This window comes from Camelina sativa, chromosome 5 (assembly GCF_030686135.1).
Source record: "Camelina sativa cultivar CO46 ecotype springtype chromosome 5, ASM3068613v1".
Classification (NCBI taxonomy): domain Eukaryota; kingdom Viridiplantae; phylum Streptophyta; class Magnoliopsida; order Brassicales; family Brassicaceae; genus Camelina; species Camelina sativa.
The window spans coordinates 4,672,176-4,698,868 of record NC_141884.1 but is presented as its reverse complement, the minus strand read 5'-3'; the positions used below and the strand labels follow the sequence as shown (position 1 = coordinate 4,698,868).

At 35.6% G+C, this 26,693-nt stretch overlaps 4 protein-coding genes across 9 annotated transcripts; 1 reads left to right on the top strand and 3 right to left on the bottom strand.

The window, feature by feature from the left end:
- Positions 1 to 278: 278 nt before the first annotated feature.
- Positions 279 to 1,804, bottom strand: LOC104785514 (F-box/LRR-repeat protein At2g43260-like). Its single transcript, XM_010510734.2, has 2 exons — positions 1,304 to 1,804; positions 279 to 1,213 (listed from the first exon to the last, which is right to left on the bottom strand). The coding sequence occupies exons 1-2, from the start codon at positions 1,734 to 1,736 to the stop codon at positions 384 to 386; spliced, it is 1,263 nt and encodes a 420-aa protein (XP_010509036.1). The 5' UTR covers positions 1,737 to 1,804; the 3' UTR covers positions 279 to 383.
- Positions 1,805 to 9,228: 7,424 nt separating this feature from the next.
- On the bottom strand, positions 9,229 to 13,197 carry LOC104785513 (uncharacterized). 2 transcript variants are annotated; one of them, XM_010510732.2, is made up of 5 exons: positions 12,837 to 13,197; positions 11,996 to 12,315; positions 10,103 to 11,906; positions 9,771 to 9,977; positions 9,229 to 9,669 (listed from the first exon to the last, which is right to left on the bottom strand). In XM_010510732.2, exons 1-5 carry the CDS (start codon positions 12,837 to 12,839, stop codon positions 9,358 to 9,360), a joined length of 2,646 nt encoding a protein of 881 aa, XP_010509034.2. In that variant the 5' UTR covers positions 12,840 to 13,197; the 3' UTR covers positions 9,229 to 9,357. The 2 variants fall into 2 exon arrangements, with proteins under 2 accessions (XP_010509034.2, XP_010509035.2); XM_010510733.3 differs by lacking the exon at positions 12,837 to 13,197 and adding an exon at positions 12,487 to 12,731.
- A 557-nt stretch (positions 13,198 to 13,754) lies between these two features.
- On the bottom strand, positions 13,755 to 21,597 carry LOC104785512 (jacalin-related lectin 22). Of its 4 annotated transcripts, none has more exons than XM_010510729.2 (5): positions 21,506 to 21,597; positions 20,622 to 20,829; positions 19,920 to 20,381; positions 14,311 to 14,769; positions 13,755 to 14,218 (listed from the first exon to the last, which is right to left on the bottom strand). In XM_010510729.2, the coding sequence occupies exons 2-5, from the start codon at positions 20,820 to 20,822 to the stop codon at positions 13,964 to 13,966; spliced, it is 1,377 nt and encodes a 458-aa protein (XP_010509031.1). In that variant the 5' UTR covers positions 20,823 to 20,829; positions 21,506 to 21,597; the 3' UTR covers positions 13,755 to 13,963. The 4 variants fall into 4 exon arrangements, with proteins under 4 accessions (XP_010509031.1, XP_087369235.1, XP_087369233.1 ...); XM_087513109.1 differs by having other exon boundaries at positions 21,467 to 21,521; XM_087513107.1 differs by lacking the exon at positions 21,506 to 21,597 and adding an exon at positions 21,449 to 21,480.
- Positions 21,598 to 23,617: 2,020 nt separating this feature from the next.
- On the top strand, positions 23,618 to 25,350 carry LOC104788898 (OVARIAN TUMOR DOMAIN-containing deubiquitinating enzyme 10-like). Of its 2 annotated transcripts, XM_087452777.1 has the most exons (6): positions 23,618 to 23,755; positions 24,072 to 24,158; positions 24,257 to 24,311; positions 24,430 to 24,504; positions 24,629 to 24,899; positions 24,996 to 25,350. In XM_087452777.1, the coding sequence occupies exons 2-6, from the start codon at positions 24,091 to 24,093 to the stop codon at positions 25,283 to 25,285; spliced, it is 759 nt and encodes a 252-aa protein (XP_087308903.1). In that variant the 5' UTR covers positions 23,618 to 23,755; positions 24,072 to 24,090; the 3' UTR covers positions 25,286 to 25,350. The 2 variants fall into 2 exon arrangements, with proteins under 2 accessions (XP_087308903.1, XP_019100745.2); XM_019245200.2 differs by lacking the exon at positions 23,618 to 23,755 and having other exon boundaries at positions 23,803 to 24,158.
- Positions 25,351 to 26,693: the final 1,343 nt, after the last annotated feature.

Here is a 26,693-nt window from a genome sequence, read left to right as displayed (position 1 = left end):
TACAAGCCAAAGGTGAAACGATGGATCTAAACAAATCTAGAAAAAAGTTTCACAGCTGGCAAAGACAATGTTTCAAGTGCTCTTTTGCTTATTTCTATGAACATTGTGAACTTATATACGTAGAGAAGTTCTTCTTATAGACTATGTATGCGGCTGTATTATCAAAGTGGCTTCCAAATATTTGTTTACAAGGTACTGCATTTTCCTTTCCTTTTTGACCAGATACTATGTTAAAGTTTGAGCCACCACCATTAGTGAACTTGACAACATAAAAGTCATAAGCAATAAAAGTCATATATTTTTACTATACAAAAGCTTATCATACCACAATCCAAAGAGAAGCAAATCTCTGTTTCAACAGTACTCTATTGACATTCAATAATCTAAGACCTAGTAGCTAACAAAACTACAAAAGCTGCAACAGTTGAGGTAAACAAGATGTTTGGAATCTGCAAATCAATACGTCTCAACGTTTTGGAAATCCAAGACTCAGGAATTAGGTGCTGAAATCCAAACGTCCTCATCCCCGAAGCAGAATCCACATGTCGAAGCGGGAAAAAGTTCTCAGTAAAGGGAGAGATAACTCGAACACCGAAAGAGATGCAACGAACCAAACCAGTGTCAGGACAGTACTTGAACAAGCGGTTCACGTTGTCATGGAAGTAAAGAGTACCTCTCTTGGAAACCGCCAGAGGCCTGCACCACATCCTCCACATTCTAGGAGAAAGATCTCTAGAAAACAAACGAATACAGTACGTCTTGCTCCATGTTTCTTCTTCTGCAACATCCATGCTCCATATCGTTAGCTCCCAGTAATAAGGTGGAGCATTTGCTATAGCTATAGCTAGACGATCTTGAAGGTTCACTAGCTGGCCTGGCTCTGCAAGTGTAGGTGGTGGTGGAACATCTCGAAACTCTTCAGTGTGAAGATCCAAAGCTAGTATCTTGTAATCAGGATTGTTTCGTATCCAATAGGTAGCACTAAGATCGTAGTTTAACCAATAGATGGAACCGTTGACACACGCAGACTTCCTTCTAGCTTCCACATAGTAAGGTTGAGGACTCGGCAGTTTCCTCCATTCACCAATGTTGATATCAAGAATCTCAGATTGTTTAGTATCAAAGAACATTCTCACTACTTTATAGCTTCCATTAACTTCGTCTCTACCAAATCCCATAGCCCAATATCCAGGGAAAGTGTGCCACCATGAATCTGCGATTTGATTGATTTCGATTTCGATTTCAATCTCTCTCTCTCTTTCAATTAACAATTTATTCATAAGATTAGAGATAGATTTGTTACCGTCGAAGATGGGGCGATCATAGCGGTTGGTTTTAACAGGATCTGGACCGGAAGGGAAACTGAGTAATTCTCCGGTGGAAGGATTCAAGACGTTGATAGAACCTGGTACGGGGATGCAAACAAGACCGTCACAAGTCAGCGAGGGTAGTGTAGCGGCTGCGTCGCAGTGTAAGTAGAACATCTCGACCTCTTCTTCTTCTTCTTCCTCTTTGAATCGCCGCCGTAAGGTCTCGTGGTTTCCGGCCGTCGCCGCCGCGAGGATTTGCGGCTTCGTAGTATTCATAATGATTCGCCGCCTCCTCCGCGCGAAGCTCGTCGACTCCACTATAGATTTCCATGGTCTTGAGATGGTTTTGAATTTGAGGATCGATTTCACCGGAAGACGAACCAGGATCTCTTCCACTAGATCGGCGGGAACTACTAAGTCACTCATCGGATTAGTTTTTTTTTTTTTTCACGTGTTTTATGACAATTGCCCATTTATATTAGTATTTATTTTCGGTATTAATTATTTCGATATAGTTTAGTTAGTAATTAAAATTTTTGGTCCATAATTAATCCAATAAAAGTTATTTTTAAAAAGAAATTTCATCCAAATTTTCGGCCATATTTTCTCAAAACCTGTTTGGAGAAACGCCATTTCTTTTTCTTTTTAAAAATTGACATTAAATAGATAACTATTTTTTATGTATTTAATTATTTATATAATGTGCACGTTTTCAACTTCATCTCAATTCAATAGCATAACCATCTTAATCAAAAATAAATTGATGAATAAACTAGCATTTCAGTTGTAGAAAATAGTTTAACTATCCGAAAAATGATCAATATCCATTGTTGTTTGTTCACGTAATCTGATACTAGGAAAAATATTCATATAAATCTTCGAGATTATAGACAACATATAGATACGTTTTAGAATAAATAACTATATGTCTTTTACGTTTTAGAATAAATAACTGTCTTTATTTTTCAGTTAGAAGCTGCCTAGTAACCCATATAATTAACTATGTATATACATAGATGATCTATTTGTGTGTATATTAATACACAAATGCTAAATAAAACCCTTCGTGAAAAGTATTAGAAACCGACGTCTCTTTCTTCATCGAACTTCTCTCTCCCTGGTTAAATCCATAATTATCACGATAACCGGGTTCTGTAGCCTTAGTTTTGTTCCAAATTTCTTTGGTTCGCAAAAGTCGTTAGCCCCAGAGCATCTTACCGCCAAAGCAGCTTTTTGGCATATATACGTAGATGAATCTCATTGCTCATATATATCGATATGGTTACGTTCAACAACCTCAATGTGATTGTATGGTCTTAGGATTGCTTATGGTACACTCAAACTTGATAGGATCCCTTTAGGTTTTGGCATTTCTTTTGGTACGTACTTCTTTGTGACACTCAAATTACTTGATTTCATATCTTTAGAATTTTTGGGTTGCTTGCTAATTTTTTTTCTTCTTCTTATATAGCTTTTCAAGTTCTTCATCTGCCAAAAGTGTAGTTCATAAGAGGAGAAAGTCAATCATGTGTTATATCAATGGCTTTTTGCAAGACTAGTTTGGACTGCGCCCCTCTAGCATTTCTTTTAAATTCCTTCCCTTCATCCTTTAATTTCTACATAAAAATCTATCTAGGGCACTGCTTGTTTCCACAGTATGATGAGGAGGAGTTAAAGGAACGGGTCGGATTAAGCTTTTTGAATTCTCAGTTCGTTGTACCAGAAATTGAGGAGAACCGCCTCTAAGATGGTAAGGAAAGGATCAAGGCAAGCAAACACATGGGAACAACAAGCCAATCTCAAAATCCTACAAATCAAGTGGCAGCTACCACCTCCAAACAAGCTGAACTACAACATAGAAGGAAGGATCCAATCATCCAACATATGTTGCATGGGATGGATCGGATTCTATATAAGAAATGGGTCAAATGGCTTGGAGCTAAGGCTTTTCCAATATTAAGACCCATCATAAGGCAGAAGCAGCAGCCACCTTATGGGCATTGACGTCAACTTTGGTTCAAAGAGGCCTGTTTTGAAAGTGATAAGCTGTTTGGTTCAAGCTTATGGGTGGTTCCAATCATTGAGCTTGATAAGCAAAAAAAGTATACTTGGTAGTTCATAATGGACTAAGTTTGAGTTATTAAAAAACCAAAAAATCACATTTATATACATTATCATCCAACTTATAGAAGTTAAAATAAAGTTTAATGTTTGTGTTAAACATTTATGGTATTAAAGTGTTTTCTAAATTTTATTCATGTATTGGACTTGCATACGAGTGTGTAGCAAGAATCATGAATTTTATTCATTTTAATTTATTACTTTAAAAACTACAACAAATATTTTGATAAAATATTTTAATAACTCATATTTGAGCTTAATTTGATACTTATTTAAAATATTTAAGTTATCTAGAAAATTCATATAAAATAAGTAACTAATTTTAACTATATCTAGCTATATTCCACACAAATTTTACATCAATACTATCATAGACTATGCGTGGATTGACAATATAAAACTGACACTCAATGCAAAGAGGGAGGATTTCAGACTGTGACACAATTTGGCGAACATATCTATTAAAACAAGATTTGCATACTTGTTTGGTTAATAAACTGATGGAAGAACCACGAAGTTTAATGATTCCTTACAAGCCATTTGATATTGAAGAACTGATCAAAATTAAATTTTGACAATTGCAAAAAATCAAAAGAAAATTAAACAAGCATTTGAAATACATTATAGTATTTGATAAGATAACAATGGGAAAACGATAGGGATCATAGACTCATGAAGAATATAAAATAGATAAATGGGAATAGATAGTTCAAAGTGTGTGCGAAAACAAAAGGTCTGAAAAACTGAAAGTCCTAATTATTAAAAAAGTTGCTGACTCTAGCGAATAGATATTTCAACAGTCTTATCATGGAAGTGAGGTCATTGAGGAAATGAAAAAACAAAATTGGAGTGTTTGTTTTGTTGTTGTAAGTTGTAACAACAACAAAAAATTGTTCGAGACGAGACTGTAAATAAATGACTTTAATACTAGTAATATTTTTTTGGAACAAATACTAGTAGTATTCATTTATTAAAAATTCATGGCTATATCAAATAAATAAATTAAATGAACACCCCGGGAATCTTTTTTTACTATTTGTATTCTCGAGGATTATTTTGGAGTAGTACTTTATGGTAGAGTTTCTTTTTGAGGACCAGATCGACTAACCAATTACAATTACACTTTCCAAAACATATAGATACATACACAATTTAATTTCGTCTAATTTCAACTTGATCACCCAGTTAATAATGTGTTTGAGAAAAGTTTTTTTTCGCATAGCCGCTTTTTTTGTTTTTTTTCATCTTTGGAATGGTAAATCTAACTGAGATCATCGTGTAGTTAATAGTATATACTATATATATATGTGTATGTATATATTACCACTTATACAAAAAATTGTTAGAGAAATTGGTCAGATCGTCTTACCGACAATTTTAGATGCTCTTACCAATATAAATGTAAGATATTGACAGAAGACAAAACTAATGTATCTCCTACAACGTTAACAAAAGACCCTCACGGATTTTGACTTTTGAGTAGACGTGCTATTCGACCATGTACTATCATCATTCATACAACACTATTATTTTATTTGATGTCACACTCGCTAGATCGATTTTTTTGTTTGGTCGTCTTTTCTATCGATGAACCATATATAGTTTCACGGAGACCATTTTTTTTTGTTCACAACGGAGACCAATAATATCTTTTTTTCATACGGTTATACATGGGATCTTGAGATGTAAAACGTTCTTATATTACTCATTTTGTACTAAGAGATCAGAGATTCCCATTACTCGCTAGCTTAAAAAGCAAAACCTCTTTTCACCTCCAAATAGAAAAATCTTTTAGCCATGAACATATGAGTTTCACGAGTCCATCACACTTGTTCTATTTTTCTTTACGCTAGCTGATCTTGGCTCTCGGTATACGTTCCTTGAGATCCAAGACACCTAATGGTCAGCTTACTCCAAGTAGGCCTCCTCTCCACGAAACTTCTCGACTCCAGTATAATAGTATTGATATGATTTTGAAGGGCAGTCGAACAAGGATTTCTTCCACTAGATCAGGAACTAGGTCAATCATCGGACTAAGTTTTTTTTTTTCTTTTTCTTCTTCAGCAAGTCTGCAACTACAAGTTTTAACTCATCAACTCTCTTGAGTATATATACTTTTATGCGTTAATTAACAAGTATGGTAATCAATTAACTTTTTCGTAATATGGATATTTCTAAAAAGTTCGGCTTAGGATAGGTTGATTTCATTCATCCGGGCAATGATATAGTAGTACCTTTGCTTGCACGGCAGAGGGAGACTCTTTTTGGGAACATGTCATAATATCCTGTTCACCAACTTCATATTAAGTACGTATTATAGAGTATTTGAGTCTATGAGAATATACTGAAATTGCAAATTCTAAAATCTTAGAAGAAAATTTATAGAAAAGGTAAAATAATATATCTATAAAGTTGGATATTGTGATTTTTTTTTTTTTTTTTTTTTGCTTAACGTACATATCATAGAGTATTTGAGTATATAATGAGTATATGTTAATGGGATATGCTAATGATATCATCGTATCTAGCATATCTCTCTGTTTAATAAGCATATATTCGCCTATGTCTATAAAGGCAATGCATATATTCTTCTTAGGAAACTAGGTTATTTCCATAGCACTGTATAAATACTTTGGCTACTTTGGCCGTAAGACACAACAAGAAATACAGAAAACCTTAATACTTCTTGGTTTCTGACATATGTGTAGTTACTTTACTTATATAGAGCTATGAGATGATAAAATTAAATGGTAGAAGAAGAGTGTGATATTTACCTATGAATAGCAGTTGAATTTTGTGGTTTTCAGGTGATATGAGCAAAATAGTGACAAAAAAGTGGATTTCTGAAGTTTATGATGGTTGAGAAACATCACAAACACGACAAACATTATTGCTGATTAAATTAAGATAAATACATATATATCTTTGTTTAAATTACTTTATAGACCTACAAAACATTGTAACTCTATGTGATTTCACAAAAGAATTATATGTTAAAAAAAGATAAATCTATATTTTAGGTAACAATTAATTTAAGCAGAGTAATTAATTTTCCTTTTTTATTATTATTATGACAATTAATTACGAGTCATACTCAATCGATCTCGCAGACAGAGCTAAGTAAGACTCAATCGATCTCATAACCCATGGCTTCCCACTGTTGAGGGACGTGGAAGCCATCATAGTTACTAGTGATGTTCACGTTTTTAAATGTTACAAATAAAATAAATGGTTCCCCATCGCTTATGCATGTCAGCATGTGTATTATATAATAAAGATAGAAACAAGAATACGAGAAACAGACGCCTATATATACATTTTATCTATTGAGTTGTCTTATTGAACTAAGAAATCATTATATGAGAACTCAGGACTGGAGAGAAGAAGATCAAAATGCCTGCTTCCAATGGCTTTTTGCGAGACTAATTTGGACTGCCTCCCCTCTAGCATTTCTTTTAAATTACTTCCCTTCATCCTTTAATTTCTAGCTAGGGCACTGCTTGTTTCCATAGTATGATGAGGAGGAGTTAAAGGAAAGGATCGGATTAAGCTTTTTCTCTTGGTTCTTATGGAGAATATGAAAGTTTAGGTATGAATTATGCATGCTTTTTGAACTCTCAGTTGGTTGTACCAGAAAGAGAACCCCCCTCTAAGATGGTAATAAGGAAAGGATCAAGGCAAGCAAACACATGGGAACAACAAGCCAATCTTAAAATCCTACAAATCAAGTGGCAGCTACCACCTCCAAACAAGCTGAACTACAACATATGATCCAACATATGTTGCATGGGATGGAACGGATTCTATATAAGAAATGGGTGTGGTCAAATGGCTTGGAGCTAAGGCTTTTCCAAAACTAAGACCCATCTTAAAGGCAGAAGCAGCAGCCATCTTATGGGCATTGACGTCAACTTTGGTTCAAAGAGGCCTGTTTTGAAAGTGATTCAAGCTGTTTGGTTCAAGCTTATGGGTGGTTCATCATTGAGCTTGATAAGCAAAAAAGTATACTTGGTAGTTCATAATGGACTAAGTTTGAGTTATTAAAAAAAAAAAAAAATCACATTTATATACATTATTATCCAACTTATAGAAGTTAAAATAAAGTTTAATGTTTGCGTTAAACATTTAAGATATTAAAGTGTTTTCTAAATTTTATTCATGTATTGGACTCACATACGAATGTGTAGCAATAATGATGAATTTTATAATTTATGTATTGGACAGATCACATACGAAAGTGTAACAAGAATCATAGTACCCACACAATTTTAACGTCTAATTTTAATTTGTTACTTTAAAAAGTACAACAAATAGTTTATCAAAATATTATAATATATAACTCATATTTGAGCTTAAATTTTTACTTATTTAAAATTCATATATAAGTTGTCCAGAAAATTCATATACATATCTAATTTTAAATAAGTACCTAATTTTACAATATCTAGCTACATTCCACACAAATTTTACATCAAATATATTTTTTTTTTTTTTAAACATAAGAAAAAATGATCAACAATCCATTAAAATCTCTAGACTTCTTGAGGGAGTAGAAAAATAAAGGTTGCCGAAAGAGAAAAACCTTAAATATAAAAACACTAATCACCAAATATGGAAAAGAAAATATCAAACCAAATTTACAAATCCCCTTGCATTTGATAGAAATGGATGTGTTTGAAATCAACCAAACAAAGGTACTTACTTTATTGCATTTTTTCAAACATCCGTGTTATATTTTCTTTCATTTATAATTTGATCTCATTTTAATGTGCGGATTATGTCCATAAATCTCTAATTTCATATATCTATTTGGATTTCAGTACCTAGATCAATGCTCGACTCCCTAATTTATAATGTTTATAAAAGAATCAAATCTCAAATATTTTTCTATTCAAAAAAATATATCAAAGATTGATGCTTTATTTTATTAATATATCAAAAATTCTATATCAAAGTTTATAGACGAACCAAGCTATGGCTTTCGGTGCTATGGAAAAATGACATCTTTGAAAAGTAATGTAGAAAAATATAATTTTTAAAATTTCTTATAAAAATTAAGTCGACGGAAGAGAAAATTAAATCAACATGTAGAAATAATTAAGTTGACAGATTAAAAATTTGACCTTATGAATAAATGAACTTAGAATGAAATAAGTCTAACAAAAATATCAAAGAAAATTTTCTTTATTATGTTAATTTTAAATTACTTATTTATAACTATTTTTATATATTCAAAAATTTAGATAATATTAATTTAAACATAGTAATTAATTTTCCTATTTTATTATTATGACAATTATTGATCACAAGTTTTAGTTAATTTTTTAAATGATGCTTAAATAAATAATGGTATTTTGGTAAAATTTCAGCTAAAAATTTGTAATATGAGGGTAGTTTTCAAATTTCTTATACGATTTGGTGTAATCCACTAATCCTACTACTCGCTAGCTTAAAAGCAAAACCTCTTTTCACCTCCAAATAGAAAAATCATACACACTAAAGTACTAAACCTTTTAGCCAATGAACATATGAGTTTTACGAATCCACCCCAGTTTCACACTTGTTCTATTTCTTTACGGTAGCTGATATTGTCTCTCGGTATATGTTCCTTGAGATCCAAGCTTCCAAAAGGTCAGCTTCCTCCAGCCCCATGGGGATGGGATGGCCAATCATTGGGAACTCGTTTGATATGTTCATAAAACGGCCGACTCATCACCTGATGGATCCACCGCGTCATGGGAAACATGCAAACGGAGATAGCTTGCCTGAGAAGTGCTTAGAGAAAAAGACGAGCCTCTCGCAAACAGAGCTGATTCATACTCAATCAATCCCATCGCTTATGCATGTATCTTGTAACAAAGATAGAAACAAGAATACGAGAAACAGACAACTAATATATACATTACATTTTATTTATTGCGTTGTCTTATTGGACTAAGAAATCATTATAAGAGAACTCAGGACTGGAGAGAAGAAGATCAAAATGCCTGCTTCCAAGCGTGTCTTTTAGTATCGTGATCTGACCTTCCTTAAAGAGTGTGTCCTCTTCCAGTTTCTCTACCTTGCTCTTTAACATCTCCTTCTCTGACTCCAAATCCATGTTTTGCTTTCTGCGTTCCTTCACTTCCTTCCACATCTCTTCTCTTTCCTCCAACACTTTTGGTAATGTAGCCAAGTCTTTAGCAGCTTCATGGAGATTGCTTTCAAGCCGGTTTATGTTTTCGTCCTTCTTCACCATCTGATATGTCCAAATCAAAACCATCAGAACACAACACTCATGGAGCTTTCATTACTTATGACAAAACTCCTAGCCACAAAAAATGTAAAATTCTGAAATACCTGCAGCTTGAGGTCTTTTAGTTGATGATTGTTTACTGAAAGGTTGTCTAACGTTTTCTGGATTTCACGTTGAAGAACTTCATTACCCCGTACTCCTGCTGCTACTTCTGCTTGCAGCTGGTCGATCTCTTCTTCCTTGGAATACAGTTTCTCTCTTAATAAACTCGTGACTAGAGTTTCTGCTCTTAGTTCAGCTCTCAGGGATTTCTAAATCAGATTATAAAGAAAAAAGGCGAATCATTCAGAACAGAGATAAACATGTAAGCCTATGTTGAAATGATATTAGCACGTATTGAGGGATAACATATGAATCATGTATTGGCAAAACTCACCTCCACCGATTGGTTGTTTGGCTCACTACGCCTAGCAGCAGTTGAGCAAGATGATTCTGAATGATCATTGGATTTCTCAAGCAATAAACTTGATACTGTCTGCAAACTCCTCTTCAGGCTTTCAGTTCCACGCCTTATTCCATGAACTCTCATCTCAGATTCAATAAGAAACTGCTCACTCAATCCATTATTCACTGACGGATAGGACTCAGGGAACTGAGCTAGTTTCTCCTTAATGAACTTCAATAACTTGTAACACAGCTGAGTGCTCTCATTTAGCATTGATAGTCCTTGGTCTTGCAAGTGGCATACTCGCATCTTCATCTCATTATCTAGCTTGAAGTTCGTCGCGTCAGCTTCTTCTCCATTTCTTTTGACTCGATTCAGCAGACAGTTATTCTCACGAAGAAGAGATTTAGTTTCAAGCTTCATTGATTCTAGCTCCTTTCTAAGTGACAATTCAACTCCGGCCAACCTTATTTGCTCCATCTGAAGCTTCTTGTCCAGATGTTCTGACGGTTGCTTCTCAATTTCCTCAGAGAGACCATCTCTAAGACCCTCAATAGTCTTCTCTTGTTCCTTGCATGTTCTTAGAAATCTTGTAACAGATTTTCGTAACTCCTTGCATTCCAGATCTTTCTCCTCAAAGTTTCTTCTTACGCAATCAAGATCATCACTACTACCCGAGTAGCTCTCTTGTAACTTGGAGAGGTTTTGCGTAAGATACAAATTCTCTTCACGCAATTCCTCTGTTGTTGCTCCCAACTCCGTAACTGTTTCCTCCAAATGTCTTATCATATCGATGCGCTCAGTTTCCTTTTCATGAAAAGTCGATATCTCTCTCTGGAGTGAGACATTATGCTCAGCAAGCTCTCTGACACGCTCCCTTAGCCTCTTCTCTTCCACCTTGAAACTATCGAGCTTTGAAGCCCACTCACTTGACCTTCTATCAAACTCTTTCTCCAACTCAACCTGCAACTCACTCTTCTCTTTTTCTAGTCTCTTTATATGCAAGTCCCAATCTGTCTTTGCCCGTCTGATCTCTTCCCTCGTAGAAGCCCTCTCATCCATCTGTGACCGCAAGAGACTTAACACTTCAAAAGCCAAGCCTACCCTCTCTTCTTCCATTTGTCTAATATCCCCAACCAAAGATGAAACATCGAAATCACAGTCTGAAAGAAACTTCTTCTCTTCCAGTTCTTCAGAAAGCAACTTCACTCTCTTTTCAGCTTCTTTATATCTCCTTTCTAGCTCTGAACTAACATCTCCTTCCTTACAAACACCGTTAGTTCCCACACACATGTCCTTACCATGTAAGAAAAACTGTTGGTGCTGCTGTTCTGCTCGGTCATCCGCGTAATATTCATTCACCGCTTCATAATGTTCAGCAAGTGGAACAACAAGATTAGCCAAAACATCCGAGTTCGAGTCAAGAGTTTTACCATTGTATCCACCACAAACATCTTGTATTCTGATGGGCTCATAACTCAACGCCTTGGACTTGCCCTGAGTATTATGAGAGAGTCTCTCAATAACGCTTCTTGCAAGTGAACGAGCCGACGCATCCCTCAACCCTTTAGATTTCCGTTTTTCTTTGCCGCCACTATCTGATAACGGTGAAGGGGATTGAGCTCGCGGTGGAAGCCTCCTTCTACTCCCGGAGAGACTACTATGTGATGAACCACTCTTTTGCTTACTCCGTTCTAAATGCTCTTCACCATCAATGTAACGGTCCAAGACATTATTACTAGAACAAGTTGATAAACTTGCAGATTCTTTAACTTGTCTTTCCGGAGTAAAACATCTGATTCAAAACAATACAAATTAACAACTTGATTCAACTATTTGTTCAATTCAATATAACAAACAAGAAAGAAGAGTCTATATTACTACCGTGACGAATGATTTCGCAGTCGATGCTGGCTGCTTCTAGTAGTAGTAGTAGTAGTAGCATCATTTGAAGAAGCTCCATCAATGAGAAAAGCTGCACAAGACAATGAACGGCTTCGTCTAAAAGCCGCTGCAGCATCAGATACTTCACTACTCTGAGACTTGTTATTCAAATATTGTTGAAACTGATAATCATCTTTTTGCTTGTGAAGCTGTTTATGATCAGTTCCATTACCAGATGATGATTTGAAAAAGAAAAGCTTCTTCATTGGTAATAACAACAAGGTGGAAACTGGAAAGGGCTGTCCACTACAATACCGCAGCTGGAAATCAAAATTAATAGAGATAAGAGTAAGAAAAGGTTCCTCCTTTGTTTAAAAAACAAAAGGCAAAACAGCGCATAGAAAGGGACATTGATTAGAGACAGTAATCATGAAAACATTTTGCAACAAAACAGAGCAGAGAGTGTTGTTGTTATAAAGTTGAAGTCTTACTTAAACACTTAACACGATGAGAACAATTCAAAACCATCTTCTCTATTCTTAAGCTTTGACGAAACCAGATTATGGTTTTAAAAATAGAAAAAACAAACAAGATCAAGATCGCCACTAATTTCTCTATTAAAAAAAAATGAAAATGTCAGAACTTTACTGACAGATCCGTAATCATCGAAGTGAATCGTAAAGACTTAAATTAAAAAGGACTAAACTACCCTTTTAATCTTCCCACTAAAAACCCTAAAAAATCGATACTTTCAATGATTTCGACTAAGTCCACTAACCTGAGCAGAGTAACAATGTTTTTTTTTTGTTTTTGAAATTGAAAAGAGGGTAATGGAGTTTACCATAAACAGAGTCACAGAGGAGATACACTTCAAAACTCGGGAATCGAGGGAGGAGAGGTGGAGGGAAACTCAATCAAACCGAAACTGAAAAGCAGAGTTTTTGACGGCGTTTGTTAAACGTTGACGGAGAGACTTTAATTTAACAAGGAAGAAGCGTTACGGGACGGCGGCAGAGCAAAACAGAGAGGAGAAGTCGAAAGGACGAAAGAGACGGGGGTTTTGTCCGTAAATTAGAATAGCTATAAAGGGTAATTTGGGAAATTTTCCGTTCACTTTTTAAATCCTTTTGGAGGAGCGGGCCATTTTTGGTGTTTTTTTAATCGTGGGCCTAATTGTTTTTAGCTGTGTTTGGTAAGTAAGCATTACTCAATATTGTTTTTTGCCTTTTTCTGGATTTAAACAAAAAAAAAAAAAAAAAAAAAATTAATAGTGAAAAGGTAATGTGATCATAATTTTTTTTTTTTTGACATATCAATAAATTAAATGTGATTACCGGATAATGATATAATGTGGACTAAGAAATTTTAGTTATTTTTTTAATTAAATTATAGTTTTTTACTAACTATTGACCAGAGGATTTATTGAAATTAATAGGCATGTAGATTTTTTGGCTACTTTGGAAAAAAAATGATAAGAGATAAGACAACCAGATTAAAGAAATACTGTTTTAATTAATGTAATACTGGAAAAAAAAATTAGAATAACAAAAAGTTAAAGAAATATCATTCCTAATTGTAAAGAAAGAATAAATTATTTTTTACCAAATATTCTAAAGATGAGAATTTACAATCATTGATAAATACGATAAGGATTCATGCATAATCAAATGCTATAATACGACACCGTTTAAGATATGTTTTTTATTTTTTGGGTTGACATTTGTCTCTTTGTGTTCGAGATGTTTCATGTAGCAAGAAAAGACGGGAAAAGTTAATTTATTCATGAACTTACAGTACGTAAAATAACAATAAAACACACGCCAATCTTATTATTGGAATCATCATTAGCACAGGCAGAGTAAGTTACTTGAACTTACAAACACATTAAAAGAAGCATAGTAAAGACACACACCAAATCTTATTGGAAGGTTTCATTTGGTTTAAATAATAATATGATAGAGAAGGTTTTCACTCGGTGGTGGAGATGGGCACGATAGTGACTCCGATGCTGTGAACAACATCGCTAGCTTTTCCATGGATTCCAACGATCTTGTGTCCTTCTTCTCCGAGCGAGAACTTCTCACCAGAATCCATTCCGAACGGCATTGACTCCCTTTTGTTCGTCTTAAACTGGAGACAGACAATTATTGATGCCTCGACTCCGTAAATCTTATCGTAGTACCCATCTATGGTCATTAGGTATTCACCATCTTCAAGCACAAACTGAAAAGATTCAAAACTAACAAAGGATAAGTGTAAATAGTTTAAGAGAATGTATTGAAACAAAAATAAATCTTGTTGTTTATAAAAATGACCTCTTCAGCTCCAAGTAATGTCTTCTTCCCATGGTCATCTCCGGGTACAAGGTCTTTGCCCTTACTGTACTCAAACTTGACAAAGGATACACCATCGTTACCTTGTCCTACAAGTATCTTCCTTACACCGTCGTAGGCACCATCATCCCATGTAACTCCTTCGTTGCCGCCAACTGCTGGTAGTTTCTTGGTTGGAATCAAGGGAGTCGGAGTGGGAACAGGTGCAAAATATGCTCCAAGAGCATCAATAGCTGCATCTTCCTTTCCATGGAACCCAACAAGCCTATGACCCTTTTGTTCCAATACAAACTTCTTACCCACATTATACCCAAAGAATGATGTTCTCCCCTTTGATGTTTCAAACTTAAGTGACGTAATGACGGTACTGGTGAAAATGTTTGGCTTATGATAGGTTGCTTCCACCGATTTGATGTATTCGTCGGGGTAACCAAGCACAAACTGCAAGAAGAAGCAATATTTTAAGAATATTTATTGTCAATTACGAAATACAAGTACATGTATCTATCTACAAGAATTAATGGAATGGGATCATACCATTACAAATAATCCACAACAAAACAATATTATCATTTATATTTGGAACCTAATTAAATTTATGTTGTTTATTGGGCTGCGTATGTATATTGGGCCTCGTTGTATAGTTTGGCCGACTTGTGTGCCGTTACTTGGTTAGCACTCTTTGTTTAGGGTTTGTTGAGTTTATCGAGTCTGTATAAATAAGCCGTGAGGCAGCCGTAACTAACACACACATAATTCATTCAATCTTTACATGGTACCAGAGCATAGATCCTTCTAATTGATCTAAGCTTCTGAATTTCTTTTATCTCTCTTGCTAGTTCTTTTTCTTTTGTTAGTGTCGAAATTCCCTTGTTCGTGAGATGGGGGAGGATGATAAGAAGTTTGTTGAAGCCGGCGTGACCGGTGATAAAGGTGTTGTTGCATCTCCTTATTCGGTGTTTTCTTCTGACAATCCAGGGGCGTTGATCACGTCGGTGCAACTAAAAGGTGATAATTACAACGAGTGGGCTACAGAGATGTTGAATGCTCTGCAAGCAAAAAGAAAGACGGGTTTCATTGACAGGTCTCTAAAGAAGCCGTGTGAGGGACATGCAGATCTGGAGTCGTGGCTGAGTGTGAACTCAATGATTGTAGGATGGTTGAGGACGTCAACTGAACCCCGTGTAAGATCGACGGTGACGTTCATCAACGATGCTCATAAGTTGTGGGAAAACTTGAAGGAACGGTTCTCGGTTGGGAACAAGGTTCGCGTGCATCAACTGATGGCTAAGCTGGCGTCGTGTAAACAAGATGGACAAGCAGTCATTGACTACTATGGACGCCTTGCTAAGATGTGGGAAGAACTCCAAACATATAGACCCCTACCGGCGTGTACGTGTGCAGCAGCGGCGACATATGAAAAGGAGAGAGAAGAAGAAAGAGTTCATCAGTTTGTGATGGGGCTGGATGAGTCGAGGTTTGGGCATGTTGTGACTGCCATCATTGAAGCAGACGTGTTGCCGGATCTCGGAAAAGCTTATAGCAAAGTTATCCGAGAAGAAGATAGACTCAACTCAGCTAAAGCACGTGAATAACAACAAGAAGCTGTTGGTTTTGTGACTCGTCTAGAGCAAGGAAGTGGTGAAACTAGTGGAGGATGTCGTGAATCTCGTAACGGAGATATCTTTGGAGTACATGCCTCCGGTGGAAACAGAGGACGTGATCGACTCTGTTCTAATTGTGGTAGAGCTGGGCATGAAAAGAGTTCATGTTGGCAGATTGTGGGGTATCCCGAATGGTTTTCAGAGAGAGGAGGTCGAGGAGGACGTGGTTCATCACGAGGTGATGGCCGCGGTGGTTATTCCGGTGGACGAGGATGAGGACAAGTGAATGTTGCGTATGCAACAAGTCCTAATCCTACCGGAAATTCTATGGATTTTACTCCGGAGCAAATGATGCAAGCACTCTCGCAGCTGCTTAAGGAAAAATCAAGTGGTGGAAGTGACAAGCTAATGGGTAAGATACGTGGAGATGTGATCCTTGATACAGGAGCTTCACATCATATGACTGGAGACTTGTCGGTTCTTTCGAATCTTAAAAAAACTTTTCCATACACAGTTTGTTTTGCAGATGGAAGTACGACGTTGTCGACACAAACGGGCGTGTTCCGTTTATCAGATCGTATAAGCTTATACGATGTTTTATATGTCCCAGACTTGACTTGTTCATTAGTCTCGGTTTCAAAACTTTTGAAACATTCCAATTGTTTTGCCTTTTTGACCGATGCGGTGTGTGTTTTACAGGACCGGTTTTCGAGGACGCTGATTGGAGCCGGGAAAGAACGTGATGGAGTCTATTACTTTACGGATGTTCAGGCTGCTCGAGTAAACAAGACAGTCCGGAAAATTGATGCGGTTTTGTGGCATCAGCGGTTAGGACATCCCTCGTTTTCAGTACTATCTACTATGCCTTTGTTTTCTGGTGTTTCTGTTAGTCCAAGTTCATGTGAGACCAGTTTTCAGGCTAAGCAAACTAGAGAGATGTTTTCTGATAGTATTAATAAAACAAGCGAATGCTTTTCTTTGATTCATGTTGATGTTTGGGGTCCGTACCGTATCAAAGCTTCAAATGGTGCAGCTTATTTTTTGACAATTTTGGATGATTTTTCACGCACAGTGTGGACGTTTTTGTTGTTGGAAAAATCAGAAGTTAAGAATGTTCTACAAAATTTTTGTGCCTACTCAGAAAAACAGTTTGGAAAAGCAGTTAAAATGGTTAGGAGTGATAATGGAACAGAGTTTCTATGTTTGTCTTCTTTCTTTCGGGAAAAAGGTATTGTGCATCAAACGACTTGTGTGGGAACACCACAACAAAATGGTAGAGTGGAAAGAAAGCATCGGCATCTCCTCAATGTCGCAAGATCTTTGTTGTTTGGAGCACACTTACCTACAAAATTTTGGGGAGAAGCGGTCTTAACCGCAGCACATGTTATTAATTTGACACCAACGAAGCTGCTTCACAACAAATGTCCTCATGAGGTGTTGTTTGGACAACAGCCGGTGTATGACGATTTGCGAGTGTTTGGCTCATTGTGTTATGCACACAAGCAGATACGAGACAAAGACAAGTTTGTTCCTCGTAGTAGAAAGTGTGTGTTTGTGGGTTACCCCTACGGAAAGAAAGGTTAGAAGTTATACGACTTGGACACAAATGAATTCTTTGTCTCGCGTGACGTGATATTCAAGGAAGGTGAATTTCCTTTCTCTACTCAGACGGAAGTAGAGCCATCTCGTGGTGATCTAGTTGGCACAAGTGATACTGATTGGCTTATTCATGAGTCGGAACTCATTGGAAACAGGGGGAGTGTTAGTGACTCCGACGATAGGGGGAGTCCTGTGACGGGTGGTTTGGCTGGTGATGTTGCTGACCCAGAAGTACTAGAAGCTGGTCCGGCCGAGCTTGATGGTGCAATTATCGAAGTTGGTCCCATTGTCCCGACTAGTCTGTCGCCTGTTGTTGACGAGTCTAGTTCTAATAACCAGAATACTGTCGTGCCTCAGCCCGAACCTGAAATGGGACAAGGCAAACGTGTCAAGTTACCGTCTGTTCGTTTAAATGATTATGTATTAGCAAGTGACTCCTCTCATCACGTTCTTCCCGGTCTCTCCACCAGCTCGCCTCACGACACGGTCCAAGGTAATTCACTCTATCCTTTGACTGATTTTATTACTGATGCACGGTTTTCTCCTCGGCATCAAGCGTTTCTTGCAGCTGTAAGCGCAACAGTGGAGCCACGAAGTTATAAAGAGGCTATAAAAGATAAGCGTTGGACAAATGCTATGGGTCAAGAGGTAGGAGCTCTTGAGGAAACAAACACATTTAGTGCTGCAGATTTGCCTCCTGGAAAGGTTGCCCTTGATACAATGTGGGTTTATAAAATCAAGTATCATTCTAATGGGAGCATTGAGCGGTATAAGGCAAGACTCGTGGTGTTGGGAAATCGGCAAGTTGCTGGTCGGGATTTTGCTGAAACTTTTGCACCGGTGGTCAAAATGACTACAGTGCGAGCTTTGTTACGTATTGTAGCTGCAAATAATTGGGAAGTGCATCAAATGGACGTGCACAATGCTTTTCTCCATGGTGATCTCCGTGAAGAGGTGTATATCAAGCTTCCGCAAGGTTTTACGCATTCAGTTCCGAATAAAGTTCTTCGATTACACAAAGCTCTTTATGGCTTACGCCAAGCACCCCGATGTTGGTATGAAAAGCTCTCTACTGCTCTCGCCAAGGCTGGTTTTATTCAATCTTATTCAGACTACTCTTTGTTTACCTACACACGTGGACGTGTCGAGATTCGAGTCTTAGTTTATGTTGATGATCTTGTTGTTTGCGGCAATGATGGGGACGCCATTCGCAAATTTAAAACATATCTCGGAGAGTGTTTTCGTATGAAGGATTTGGGGAAGCTTAAATACTTCCTCGGCATTGAGATTGCCCGTAATGAAGAAGGTTTTATGTTGACACAACGGAAATATGCTTTGGATATTGTAAGTGAAACAGGGTTGCTTGGTTCTAGGCCCGCGGTTACACCAATGGAACAAAATCATCACTTAGCTTCCGATACTAGTCCTTTTCTCCCGGAGCCCGCATCGTATCGACGACTAGTGGGTCGTCTTATCTATCTCGCTAACACTCGACCTGATCTTTCATACTCTGTTCACATTTTGTCCCAATTTATGCAAAAGCCGCGGGAGAGGCACTTGGAGGCGGCGTTACGTGTAGTCAAGTATCTTAAAGGCACAGCGGGGCAAGGTATTTTACTTAGTTCACGTACAGACCTAGAACTCTCGGTTTATTGCGATGCCGACTGGGGTACATGTTCGTTGTCTCGTCGTTCTTTAACCGCCTATGTCGCTTTGTTTGGTGGCTCTCCGATCTCTTGGAAGACTAAGAAGCAAAAGGTGGTGTCACAGTCGTCTTGTGAGGCTGAGTATCGTGCCATGTCTATTGCTACGCGTGAGATAATGTGGTTGCGACAACTATTTAAAGATTTGGGTTTCCCACCAACTGCTCCTTCTCGTCTCTTTTGTGATAGTAAGTCTGCACTTTATATTGCTGCTAATCCTGTTTTTCACGAAAGGACGAAACACATAGAGATCGATTGTCATCGGGTACGTGATGCTATTAAAAGTGGAGTTCTTACAACTGCGCACATCGGTACTAAGGAGCAATTGGCGGATCTTTTAACAAAAGCTTTAGGCAAAGTTCAGTTTAGTATTTTAATGTCCAAGTTGGGCGTTTGTAATCTTCACGCTCCATCTTGAGGGGGAGTATTGGGCTGCGTATGTATATTGGGCCTCGTTGTATAGTTTGACCGACTTGTGTGCCGTTACTTGGTTAGCACTCTTTGTTTAGGGTTTGTTGAGTTTATCGAGTCTGTATAAATAAGCCGTGAGGCAGCCGTAAATAACACACACATAATTCATTCAATCTTTACATTGTTCTACTATGTCATTTTAGAGTTAACTTGACATAAATCATTTTGAGAATTATTGAACTAGTTGTGTATAAGAACTAGTAATTAAAATTACCTCGGATGGTGTTTTTCCTTTCACTCCGTGGTGACATGTCTTTGCTTCCCCGCCTTTCTCGTACTCAAGCTCTAAATAAGTGATACGAGAATTATCTTGACTAATGTGCACCGTTTTAATGCCATCGTAAAAACCATCATCCCAAACACGCCCGTCTGTACCACCTTGGGCTTCCAGCTTGTATAGAGGGAACGGCGTGGTTGCCAATTCAAAGTAAACTCCAAGAGCGTCGAGAGCATCACCGGCCCGTCCATGGAACCCTACGATCTTTCTTCCCTCATCCTCAAAAAGAAACTTTGTACCGCTCGTTATTCCAAATAAGTTTGGACCAAACGTTGGAGAGCTTCTACCCTTTGAGGTCTTGAAGACGAGGGATGTGATCACCTTTGTGGCAAGCAGAGCCACTGTGTGGTAGCTTCCCTCCACCGTTATGATGTGTTCGTCCGGATATTGAAGTGAAAACTGCATATGACTTAATATTAGGTTTAGAACATTCTCAAGATTTTATTAGTCCTATAATAATATCGAATTTTGGGTTTATAATAAAGGTGTCTTAGGGTTTGTATTAGAGACTAAAGGGTACGTTTCCGTCTTGTTTATGACTTACAGGTTTCATCCAAATTTATCCGAATTCACAAGAGCCATTCGTACTAGTATTGCAAAAAATGAAGGAGAAAAATGGAGAATAGTCTAGTGGAGAACCTCTTTAGGGTGTTGATCTGTTGTCCCATGTTCCCGTGCTACTACTTCGCCGTCTTCCTTCACGTACTCAAATTTGACGTAAGTGATACGGTTGAGATCTTGCCCTACATACACTTTTCTTACACCTTCATATACATCGTCGTCCCATTCCTGTCCTCCTTCACCACCGCAGAGTGCCAACTTCCGGTACATCCTCGCCATTTCGAATCTTCAAATATTGGAAAAAGAAATATTATTTCTTCTATATATAATCCAATAAAGTATATAGTGTTCTATAAGCTGGTCTGCGGTTAATTTTACACAACTACCATGATAACGTTGTAGCCTTATTCATTTACATAGCAAGAACACCAAAATGGTCAAAGAAACACAAATTAATAGAACACCAATGATTGGTAACTATTTACTGTGTGATTTGATAGCTCTATTATTGGTAATTTGGTGTAATATAAATTATTTACGATTAAAAGTGTTTCGTATATTATCACTGTTTGGATCCCTTACTACACTTATCGCTCACACTTTCCCTTCTCTTAAAGATTTTAATTGTGATACGATCTCTTTGATATATATTACATTTAGACCAAAATAAAACACATATATAGCACGATCTTTTCTCCACCAATATATAGCAGAATCTTTTGTGAAGTAGTAGCTAAGTTCAACAATTAAACGTAAAAGACCTCATATTAAATTACTTTTCTCTTTCTTAACCCAAATTGTAGAATGATTAAACACCTAGCTAGTTACTACTTCACAAAACATATTAATGTTACGGATAATCTTGGCTACGCTACAAAAAGAAACAACAACAAAAAAAAAATTACAAGAATGAAGAGCTATACTTCTTCGAAAACAAAACAACAATAAGAGAAGAGAGATACCAATAAATTCTTGAGCTCTGATTGATAGAAGATATGAACCTTATCGCCTTATGGATGTGTTGAAATATGTGTATACTAATTGACAATCTTTGAAACATTTTAATAATCAACTCGTGGTTCACGAGGGCCTCCGTCAGAAATGCGAATAAGAATACACTATAATAAACCAAAAATAATAGTATACAGATGAATTAATTATTTTTGATGAAAAGAGGTTTTAAATAAAATTGCAACAATTCTTTTTCAGAGAGCTAAAGGGAGGAGAGAAAAAACCATTTATCTCTTTAATTATAAATAGTAATTATACTAAAAATCCAATTAACTTTTAAAAATATACTATTTTGCAAAAATATCCAATTTATTTTGTATTTTTGGTGATCTTAACCCACAAAGTATTTTCTTTTCTTTCTCTTTCCCTCTCCAAAGAAATTGTTACAATTTCATTTGAATTTTTTTGTTTTTCATCAAAACCATAATTCATTCATCTCCACGCGTTAATGTATATTGCATAGTCAATGAAATTGAAATATATACATTTTTAGTTCATCTCCAAACCATAAACCTTTTTAATCAAGAAAGCATTGGATGAAATTGAAGTATACAGCTTTTCCGAACTTTGAAAAATCAACTATTGTTTTCAGATTAATTTTAAAATTTAAATTACTATACATTAATATGGACATTATCTAAGTTCTATAAAAGACTTGAGATTTTAGTATTTAAATTTAAACTACCACCTATAATCTCTATGCACAAGTTTACCACATATAATCTCTAACTTTAAATTTTAAAAGTATTGCAAAATCAAAACCAAAATTTATTTGTGTATGGTTAGATTATAGTTGGAGAGGAGCATCTCTAATTAATTAGTTGATGAAAATGTAGAACAGCCAAAAAAAATAAGTGAAGAGAGAAAATACATAAAAAGTACCTAAAATAAATGAAAGAAATTGGATAAGAATGATCAGAGTGATATTCATCCATATTAAAAAATTTTGATATCTAACTTAACATATTAATTTATTAGTTATCATTATACTTCACCTCTCATTTTTATATATGAGTCTATTTTGTGAAACAAATAAATTATCATATTATTTATTATAACTAAAAAATAATTTTATTTCTGGATATACCATAAGTTAAAAATTTTAAAAACAAATATAAATTGTTCAATCTATAAAATATTCAAGCTTTAGTAATATTATTGTTTTAAAATAATATCTATTGAATTAAAATTTTTACTGAGTAACAGGTCAAAATTTGAATATTTAAATTCAATTTCTTATTTTTTTGTTGAGTTTTATAACTTTATATAATATAATAAACTTTAAATAATTTCTTTTGCAATTTTGAAACTCGATATAAAAGTTAGAAACTATAAACACTCTAAATTGATTTGTTATAGCAATGTCAATAATATGTCACTATAATATGAAATAATTTCAAGAAACTAAGTATATTAAAACAAAAAGTATAATAATATATTAAATTACTGATAATATAATAACTCGCTTTTTAAAAACCAAATTTACAAAATTATGTCTCATGATGTAGAATATACATTGTTGAAATGACTTCACATACATAAACTAATACAATATATTAAAATTTTATTTTAAAATAAAAAAATATACAAAATTTTGTATAAAATAAAATTTAACCAGTGTTGTAGCACGTATACTTATATAGAATCATTAACAATATAAAACTTACAAAATAAATGTATTTTCTCAAGTCATCATATTTAGCATATGATTTTATTGCATAATGTTTTATCCAAAAATTTTTTAAAAAATCACATAAATTATATTTTATATAAAAATTAGAATAAAAATAAAATGAATTTTAACCCGTGCTATAACACTGATCTTAATTAGTTAATAATGCTAATTCATCAACCAAAATAAGGGTTTAATTAATTAATTAATTTTTTGTTTGGTTTTAGTTCTCAAGAGTTCTCTCTCCTGGTGAAGCTGATGTCGTCATAACAAACATGAATTATTTTCCCAAACTGATACCCTAACCCTTCCCCTTGAAGGGATGCAAATACAAATAGTAGGAAATTAACAGATTGGGATAAGAAGAGAAACCAAAACCATCATAATCTCTTAATAGATGAAAGGCCAATAATATCAAGCCTAAATGGGCCTGATGGATGAGATGATTGAATCAATTCCATTGATCCACGCCATCGGAGAAGTTCCATTTACCTTCCATCAAATCATCGAAATATCCGCATAAGACGAGGTATAGCTAGAGGAAGTACAAGCGATAACAGACTCTGTTTTTGAATCAATAACAGTCTCGGATTGTGACTCGGCTTCTGCTTGAATCAATAACAAGCTAATTTGATCTCTGTTTTCTGAATGACGATATTTTTTTACAAAAAAAAAATGCCTTTTAGAAACTTTCCCTTTTTGTTTTTTGTTTTTTTTCCTTTTTCTTTTGAACAATCTATTAACTCTCCTGTCTATAAAAGAACCCTATAAATCTCGACAGAACCCTATAAATTCCAATCAACCTTAAAAATCTAGCCCTAATCTTTTTGTGTGAGAGAGGATAGGTCGATCAAATCCCAGAAGATGCCTAACATGCAGACTAAATCGCTGTGTTTGGACGATCTTAGTGATCGGGAAATTCTTGAGTATAGGTATGAATCGATTCTTCTTGTAAACTTGTTCAACAAATTTTTACCCGATAATCTCTGAGTCTCGACTAATATGTTTAATCTTTTTCCTGGCTTTTCAGATTGGAGTGGGAAGGTTTCACCGAATACAAGATGCAAAGTGATGGAAATTGCCAGGTAATGAATGTTTCTAAATCAAATTATACTCAACGAACTTTATATATATTTGTTTGATCGTATTATTATGATTTATTAAGAATAACCCTTTTCTTGGTTTTTGTCAATTCTATTTCAGTTCCGTGCTTTAGCTGATCAACTTTATAAAAACTCGGCTCTTCATAAACTTGTTAGACAAGAAATCGTACAACAGGTAAATCAATCTTGAAACTTTTCCTAACTTTTGCATAAAGATTGTCATCTTTTTTTTTTTTTTTTACGTGTAGTAGCTAGTTTCATATATGATGATTGATTGATGATTCTGTTTTCCTCATCAGCTTAAAACTCATCCAAAGATGTACAAAGAATTTGTTAATAACATGACCTTCTCCGAGTATGTCAAGAACATGTCCAAGAACTCCGAATGGGGCGATGAAGTCACAATAAAAGCCGCTGCCGATTTGTATGTAGTCAAAATAGTACTCGTTACATCAATCAAACAGACTCCATTGATTGAGTTTTTGCCCAAGTCTCAAAAAGAACCCGACAGAGTCATTCATCTGAGCTATCTCTCAGGGATCCATTTCAACTCCATCCACCAAAAAAAAGGTTAGCCTTCTCTTCTTTCTTAATAGTATACCTCGTCTTTCCCTCTTTAGATAAATACTGTATCATTCTTACTCTTCGTCTTGTTGTTTACTTCAGATCCAGGTTTTGGTTCTGCCTCGATGAAGAAGCTACATAGGAAGAAGGAGAAGGAGCAGAAGAAAATTGAGGAGGAGCGGAAGAAAAAGGAGGAGGAGGAGGAGAGAGTAAGGAAGGAGAAGGAGCAGGAGGAGAAGAAAAGAGACAAGGAGGAGAAGAAAAGAGATAAGGAGGAGAGGAAGATGGCGAAGGTGAAGAAGGAGAAGAAGGAGAAGAAGAACAAGGATAAACATTTTCACTTTTCTGATATGATGTCAATACTTGAACAAGAAGATTATTCGTTTTTCTAAAATTAAGAGTATCATAACGTTTTAATAAGATTTTTCCATCTTCCCCTGTTTGGTGTTCTGTTTTATTATATTTTTACTCTGTTTTACAACATAAATTGGTGCTTACTTCTGTTCCAATTAGCGAGGGAGTATTGCATGGTTCAGGCGTTCAGCTAGATTGTTAATCACTCTTACCTCTATTCTCTCATAACTCTGGTTAATAGCAATATTTTCTGATGGACAAATCATCTGTACGTAGAAATTTTTCTACAAAACCAGTCAGTCATGCCGACTAATTAAATGAAACTTCCAATAAGAAATAGTGTGAATTCTCTTTAACTCTCCTACAGTGCTACTTCTAATGTGTTTGTAGTTAAGTTGAAGTCCTCACTGTTTCTGCCAAAAGTCCAATAAGAATGGTGTGTCTTCTCTTTTTACTTGTTGGTAAGAAAATCCTGGCCTACCATACAAGCTAAGCTCAAGTTACTCTTGTGTTATCCCCGCCAGCATTCAAAGAGATGGAAACTCTACATGACAATAATAAGATGTAACAAGGAAATAATAATTTTATTTTTAAATGTTATAGTGTCGCTATGCTAGGATTATAGAGTCACCGATCGATGAAGCACTAAAAACATTTATCAGCACTTTTTGAAATTATTCAATAGACTATATTCACATATCACAACAGTCAACTACCTGCCTTTCGCTTACAACACATTGCCCGAAAGGCCATAGATCCACGCCATGGAAGCGGTTCTAATTATCTTCCATCAAATTTTCCACATAAGACGAGGTAGAGGAAGTACAAGTGAGCGTCATGGAATCTTGATCCTCTCACCATTCAAGAAATTTACCCTGAGATGTGTCAGATCTAGAGTAGCCAACATGCACTGCCTACTGATGTGGACAAAGCTTTTCTCATCTATTATTCTTGCTCCTTGTAACATCTCGAAGACAAAGAGACACAAATGTTTTTTGTTTTTAAATGCTTTCTCATTGCTGTTCTCCGTACACTCACTTTGCTCATCTTAAAATTAATGCCATTTTTGAAATTAAAGTATAATAACCCTATATAAATACTACGATCAAACATTAGCGCTAACTTGACTAATATTAGAAGAATGCCACAAACATTCTAATGGATCATCAAAGTAGGAACAAAGATAAATATGATATTACACATTGCGTAAGATCAAATGAATGATAGATACATGTTATCTCATTAAACTTTGCTTCATACGTGTTATCTTGTAAAAATTGTTCACACTCGCTCTGCTTCTATATGTCATTTAACTTACGTGGACATATAGACATGTGTAGATGAATAATGGGCCCAATTAAAAGCCTTTGCATATAGACTGTAGATGAATAATAGCAACATTTTCTGATGTACAAAATTAATTATCATCACCAAAGATAGGAAATA